General features: G+C 34.4%; 2 protein-coding genes across 2 annotated transcripts; both read right to left on the bottom strand.

The window, feature by feature from the left end:
- Positions 1–646: 646 nt before the first annotated feature.
- On the bottom strand, positions 647–6,986 carry LOC115451108 (complex I intermediate-associated protein 30, mitochondrial). The gene is made up of 5 exons (XM_030179315.2): positions 6,567–6,986; positions 2,228–2,445; positions 1,619–1,804; positions 1,065–1,209; positions 647–733 (listed from the first exon to the last, which is right to left on the bottom strand). The coding sequence occupies exons 1-5, from the start codon at positions 6,865–6,867 to the stop codon at positions 654–656; spliced, it is 930 nt and encodes a 309-aa protein (XP_030035175.1). The 5' UTR covers positions 6,868–6,986; the 3' UTR covers positions 647–653.
- Positions 3,235–6,555, bottom strand: LOC119191576 (transforming acidic coiled-coil-containing protein 2-like). The gene has a single exon (XM_037445462.1). The coding sequence runs from the start codon at positions 5,365–5,367 to the stop codon at positions 3,799–3,801; it is 1,569 nt and encodes a 522-aa protein (XP_037301359.1). The 5' UTR covers positions 5,368–6,555; the 3' UTR covers positions 3,235–3,798.
- Positions 6,987–7,249: the final 263 nt, after the last annotated feature.

The raw sequence follows: 7,249 nt of genomic DNA, 5'->3' as shown, positions 1-7,249 counted from the left end.
TAGGGACCGTCAGAGGTACTTATACACTTGAGACCTAAAAAAATGTCGCTGGAAAAAAGGAGCGCAAGATTTTTTTTTACTGTGCGCCCGGTTTTTAAAGCCGCCTCTGGTAATACCTGTCGACAAAAAGACACTCATTTCCATAATTTGCCCCACATTGCTACTAGAATATTTACTATTCCAAAGAATTTCTGCGTGATTAGTACAAAACAAACATCTTAAAGATACAGAATTCATAACATAGGTAGGTATCTTCATTATATTGCGCCGCGCCTCGCAACGCCAACCTATTTCAATCGAAAATCCGATAGACCCAAATGTCTTTTTGTTGCCGATTTTATGATTCTTGGTAAAGAGCCTAGCTAAATTTATTTGATGAATTATTTACTTATTTCTAAATACTCTGCATTATAGACATCGCATTCACAATACGTAAAATTTTCTAGTATAATATTATTATTTTTGAAAATAAAGTGTTCATTTTCCCCAAGTGATAAGTTCATCAAGTTACATGACTTTACCTACCTCGGATTTCTTGGTCTTGGGCCAGCGTTACTAAGCATTATTCTAACGAGGTATTTAATCAAGTTCATTAGTGCAATACTTGTATGTGGACAAAGACAAAATAAAAAAAAAAAACAGTAAGTAACGATTTATACACCAACAATATATTTATCAGTTCTATACATTTCATAGGCAAATTCTTCATCATGCGTAGGATCAAACTCTAAACCTGCAACAAATATTTGCAAATTTACAATGAATATAAGGAGGTATAATTTTGTTCTGGTCCATTTTGTCATCATTTCGAAAAAAAAAAGTAAATAAGTATCTAAATTAAAAATGTAATAAGCTATTTGTAATAAACTCGATAGCATTAAAATAAGCATACAAGCAAGGTGAACATGACCCAACAAGTAACCGCTACCTAAAATGGACTTGCACGCAGGATCATGCGCAGCTTTTTTTACACCCAGTAGTGTTGAAGAGGAAATAATTAACTGTTAACATGTAGTTTCGAACTTAATTTTATTGTTTTACATATAAGGAATTAGGTAACTTACCAATGTATTCTATTTCAAGATTGAATCTACCATCGATTTTATCCCCGCACGAAATTCCAAAATGCGTCACTCGGTCAAAACGAATTCGGGTTTGTTTATCTTGTAATCGCCCTTTCGATCCCAGGACAAACTTTGAGAAAGGAATCTGTAAGTTTTATATAATTATGTGAATTCTACTAGCTTAAAAAGGGAATAATAAGAGCCTACCGAGATGATGCTTTGCTGAATTGAAGAAGATACTTTCATTAAAATAATAAAAAAAAGTAAGATTTCAAGCTGATCACCGCGTGGTCGTGCGAGGTCACTGCCCGACCTGATATGCCACTCTGAAGCAGCGTACAGTTAAAATTAAACGGGTATTTTTAAAGCTATTTAAAGGTGCCCAAACATTAACAGTGACTTCGAAACTCAGAGAAGTAATCAAATATTGAGGACACTAGTTCCTTTTTGAACTATTTTAAGTTATTAATAATATTTGTGTACCTATCTCATAACATTGTTAATCACCATGCTAGGCATCGACTGCAAGTTTAGCTCTCGATGCTACTACCTACTTTAGCTATTTGCCAGTAAGGTCCACCTCTAGTATAGAGTACGTAGTGGTAAATGTCGTTCCAAGTGATATCGTAGTAACCTTCGCAAGAGATGTTCAATAGATAGGATCTACCATCACCGCGTATTTTTAAAACTAAAGTGTTGTACAGATGCCAATCATACGTCGTCGCCCTTTTAAATGATTTCTGAAAAAAAAAAAACACTTTTAGGGCTCGTTGTTACGATGTTTGAGAAAACGAGAATGGTCAAATAAAATAGAGCGACCAAGTACAAAAGCCAAGCTTCCAAATAAATGGTATATAAAGACTGCATTTAGTATTGTTTGTATTATACGTCTGATAGATAACATTTATATAGACATTGTAAAATAGGTATAAGTATATATACATATTTTTTAATTTATACTGTATCTATCTATGTAGGATAAAATAATTCAAAAATCCTATTTTATTAGTACGTAAGTGGTGAAAAGGTGAATATGTCTGTCAATCAAAGCGAGACTGTAAAGCACTAATAATCTTGGAACACATCAAACGCCTGAGTTATGCACTCAATTGGGTGTTTCCTAATTCCGATATTTTTAGCATGAAATTTAACGCTATTCTTACTCTAATAATTTTCGACCGAATTCCGCAGTAGCCAGCCTTTTTAATTCGGCCATCTTTTGGCACTCTTGTGTCTAAATAGCCGTGGAAGTTGCCCCGGCCTGCTGGGCTCATCTCAAAACTGCAACTACTGAAACCTTCATTGTGGTCACTGTCGCTGGTGGTTACGAATTTATCCAGTACACTAGGATCGTTGAAACACCAGACGACATCAGTTTCACCTAGAACGAAATCGTGATATTAAACAGCTATAGAAATCTTACATTATGTGTTGTTGAGTGTTTAATTGAATGCGTTTATAATTATTGTTTTAGGTTTATTATTAGCATTAAGATGTTCATCTTTGTGTGCTTCCAAATCTATTCAGCCGTTTATGAGTATGCCTTAAAACATCGAAAAATTTGAACAAATTTTCACATTTATTATAATTAGTGAATTTTCGATAGCCCTCATGGCGCAGCGGCTAGTAAACCAGGTGTAAATCGTAGGGCCGGAAGTTCTATTTGCGCACTAAGCTAAATGTTTGTGAGACTAAAAGCCTCTTATAGACCTTGATGCTGATAATAAAAGTCTTGTAGGGTGGGCTTAGTGCTAATATTTCTTTTTATAGTGTAAACTTATGAGCCATGGCGGCTTTTGGGGGAGGCGAACCGGGCAACCGCCCAGGGCCTCAGAGGCCTACAGAGGCCGCGCGCGGTGCCTCGCAGGACCTTTTTTTTACGTTCTTACCGACGAGACTGTTTAAATAGGGGAACGTTTTTCTTTTACTCTGCCCGGGGCCTCACGTCTGTTTCTTTTTGCTTTCGCCTGGGGATTCGCGTCGTTTAGGGCCGCCACTGCTTATGAGCAAGTCAACAGTAAATCAGTAATGTTTTCAGCAATTAGCAGTCATTATCTATGCAGGCTGTAAGACCTGTACTGAATAAAAATTACACATCAATGCAAGTCTTATTCAGTGTTACAGCATGCCCATGTTGAAACAAAAAAATGATAAGTGCACAGACAAAGGCTATATCTAAATAATGTATTTTATTAAAACGAATAGTGTCTACAGGTTACAATAATGTCTTAGAACATACAAACATTCAAAATAATTGTCACAACAGAGTTAATTTTGTTAAACATCCATTAGACATAATTATATTTAATTTGCTTTTATGGTCAAGACAAATGAAATATGATAACATTATTATTACTCAAGTTGTTTACTAAATATGTTTTTGTTTACCATTATATTAGTAAATGAATATTTTTAATAGAATTGTTTGGACAAATGGCATTCAGTTAACATGGAATAGTGTCAAGTCAAAAGGTACAAACAATCTTGGATTTCTTTTTCCAAATTAAAATTAGTAAATAATATAAAATTAAGAAATAAGTCCAATATAATTTAAAACACCAAAAACACCACAATAATAAATGATAACTATGTACAAAGTTTCATCACAGCAAGAGCACTTGAGTTGAATCACAGGAATTCACAAAAGTAATTATTGGACGCCAAACATATAAATAAGACGATGGGTTGGAAAAGCACCAAAAATGCAATATCTTAGATATAATACTGGTCATGTTTAGCGGACTTCGTTGATGAGCTGATCACATATTCTTGTGAGTTCTTCATTGTCCCTATTCTTCTGAGTCAAAGATTCCTGAAGTGAAGCAATAGTAATTTCATGTTTTTTGATTATAGCATTCAGTTTAGTAATTTCTGCATTGTGGTTCTTTTTAACATTCTCCAGTGTTTCATTTGCTTTCGCTAGGCTATCTGACGTGACCTGCTTTAGATTGCCATACAATCCTTCATATTTCTTAACTGCCCCTTCATATTCAGTAATCTTTTGCTCATATACTATTTCTCTGTCTTTAAACTCTAGGATGACACTTTTACATTTTTCATATTTGGCTAAAAGGTCATTGAAAGAGCTTTCCATGCTGCAAAGGTGATTCAAAGCTTGGTCTCTCTCATTAGTTAACTTCTCCATGGCTTCTTGAGTGGCAACTTTGTCTCTCTGCTGTTCACCTATTAGAGAAGATATAGTTTTCTCATATTCTTCCATAACAATGCACATTTGTTTGTTACTTAATATTTTGTCATTGACTTGCTGAAGGAGTTTATTTTCCTTCTCTAAGAAGTGTTCTTTTTCTTCAGTAAGTTTCTTGACACTAGATGCCAATTCTTCTAAGGTTCTTGAGTGTTTATGTTCAATTTCTTGAAGCAATGATTTTAATTCTCTGTTGTCTTGTCTGAGCTGTAAAACTTCTTGGTCTTGTTTTTGAAGTATAACTCTTAGTGATTGAAGGCGATCTACTTGTTGTGAGTTATAGTTGAACACTCTGGGACTTCTAGGAGCTGCAGTAGGAGGAGTGTTCCCCGAGATGCTGATCAATCTGTCAGTAGTGACTTGTGGAGTGAGTATAGCTGATACACTGCGAACAAGGGCTGGAGTGGATCGTGTTTGGCTTGTGCCTGACTTTGTTACATCACTATTGATAACAGGAGGCACCACCTGTGTTGGTTTATCTTTACCCAGCGTTGTAGGCATGGAACCAGTAGATAAAGAATGTTTAGGCGATGCAACGTGACTGTCAACATAAATTGATGCAGCACTGCCTGTCTCGTAGCCCACGTCGCACTCAGTCGAGTCCGAAGTGGTTTCATTTTGTATAGAATCAGACTGTAATAAATTCTGCCTGGCATACAACGGGTCGAACTTCACAAACAAACTTTCTTTGCCGCGGTCTACATGATTGTGGTTTCTGTTCGATTCTGCACATTTTACAAGGTAGTCCAAGCTGGTAGAGTCGATGAACACATTGTCGTCATACAATGGCAGGTCTTGCATGGTAACGTCGCATATACTGCCAACGTCTGCACCCGTGAGCAGGTCGCTTGTTTCGTCCGAATGGTCCGACAGTTCCTTCTTTGGTGACATTGCCATCAGATCACCCACCGAAGATACTGACGTAATATAATGGTCATCAGTAGTGTTAGAGCCTCTCGCAGACAACATATTTTGTTTACTATCGTCACTGCTACCCTCACTATCACCTTTTAAAAAATTACTAAACTTGTTATAAATTTTCGTCAAGCTGTTAGTTTCCTTGCGCACGAGTGAGTCGAGTGTCCCAATATTAAACATTCGTTATTCTGAATATCTATTTCTGTTACAACGACTAATATTTCAGCTGCCTATATATTAAGTTGCTGAAGTTTGAAATAGCGAACGTAAAAAATACTTTCATCAAATTGCAACGGATATTTTTAATTTGAAATGTGACAATTGTCGACTACCATAAACACAAATAACACATGCAGCCACAGATAAGCTTGTGGGAGTAGAGAACTAATATGAGTGAACAAATAAACCGGAATGAAGGATTTTAAAGATAAAATACTTATCAGTGTTGCCAGGTATGCTGATTTATCTGTATACCTACTAGGCAGCACCAATTACTTATTTAGATATTTAGCTGATACAGAATTGAAATTGATGCAGATTTTTATAAATATTTTTACACTAAATGACAATTTATACCGTTTTTTTTTTATATAGATGTATGTTTTGGTTTTGAATTAGAAAATAGTAGTCAAGGGATCTAAGAAAAAGATCACTAAAACTAAAATCTATACAGAAGATACTTATACAGATTTTTCTTGTTGCCAATACAGATAATACGTCCTAGCTACCTGGCAGTACTGATACTGCTTAAAAATAAATTACAGCTTAAATATTTGCTTCAGACAGAAATTACTAAATTATTGATTTAATACCTACAATATATTCTACAAACTAAGCTGTTGTACCTTTTACTTATAGCATTGAATCGAAATTGAACATGTAAGCCATCTGATAATTGATCACCACTGTCCATAAACACTCAAAAATTACTATATTATACATAAAATGAGTGATCTGCCTCTGAAGTCTTCGCTAAAGGAAAGAAATATCAAACAGGGAAGTAAAGGGATATAAATATTTAAAACACTTATTCATCATATTAGTAAATTCAACAGCAATCTATCACTGCAAGCGGGTGTTATATGGGTTAGCAGTACTATCACGGTTGAGCATGCTTATTACTGATACAGGCACATACCAGTTTTATCTGAATCACATTCTGCTCAGCATAACATATTGTACGCATATATATATACTGGACTATAATCTCATAAAACATGACGTTTTATTGACTACTTTTATTGTCATTTGATTAGATAACAGATAACTATAGGTTGTTATACAATATATGTGTGCATTTTGCAATTAGGCTTTATACAAAGAGATATAATTGCATAAAAAATATATGCTTGACGGTTATTATTTAACAACAATAATACCTGGTCTAGCAATAAGAACAGGGTCCATTTCAAACAGTTCTTTAACTTCTTGCCCGAAGAGTTTCAGTTCCTTTTTAAGTTCCTTGTATCCATTTTTCAGATGTTCCCAGTTACTCATCTTTATTTCGGTATTGTAGCCGCCTTTTCTATCTTTCTCCCAAAACAACCATCTTTGTGTATTCACAATAACAGAACACGATTTGTTATAACATAAATCTGTGTTTACTTTTTTACACAAAACTGAGTATTGGCGATAAGTTTTACAGAAGTTTATTATTGATGTGTTCCTAAATAAAGCCATTGGCAATCTTTGTCTAATAAACTGATTAAAATATAATATTAATTATTTTTGTTTATTTATAACTTCATAACATAACCTAACTTTTTAGGAATGAATGAATGATCGAATTGGTAAGTGACATCCGTAAACAGCTGATTATGATTATATCGATATAAATGTCAGAATGACAAAATCACTCGATTGCTGCTATTACATGAATACTCACAATAAAATATTTTTCAGAGTATATATAGTATTTTATTTATAAGGACGGTTTTATCTAATTACTTTACAAATATATGAATGTATATCGGTGCACGGAAGTTTTAAATATAATGTTTTAGTTATTTGATGATTTTACTCTGCGGAAATAAGTGATATTCGTATAAAATTCTGACTATAT

Source organism: Manduca sexta, unplaced genomic scaffold, assembly GCF_014839805.1.
Source record: "Manduca sexta isolate Smith_Timp_Sample1 unplaced genomic scaffold, JHU_Msex_v1.0 HiC_scaffold_1660, whole genome shotgun sequence".
In the NCBI taxonomy this organism is placed as follows: Eukaryota; Metazoa; Arthropoda; class Insecta; order Lepidoptera; family Sphingidae; genus Manduca; species Manduca sexta.
The sequence above is the reverse complement of the archived record's forward strand: the minus strand, read 5'-3'. Positions and strand labels throughout refer to the sequence as shown.

Excerpts from the sequence above, each read along its gene's own strand:
- LOC115451108 (XM_030179315.2), bottom strand. The coding sequence starts at position 6,867 with ATGGCTTTATTTAGGAACACATCAATAATAAACTTCTGTAAAACTTAT. Across the intron at positions 2,446-6,566 it reads TGTTCTTATTGCTAGACCAG|GTGAAACTGATGTCGTCTGG; the intron begins GTATTATTGTTG and ends ATTTCGTTCTAG. Across the intron at positions 734-1,064 it reads TCTTGAAATAGAATACATTG|GTTTAGAGTTTGATCCTACG; the intron begins GTAAGTTACCTA and ends TATTTGTTGCAG.
- LOC119191576 (XM_037445462.1), bottom strand. The coding sequence starts at position 5,367 with ATGTTTAATATTGGGACACTCGACTCACTCGTGCGCAAGGAAACTAAC.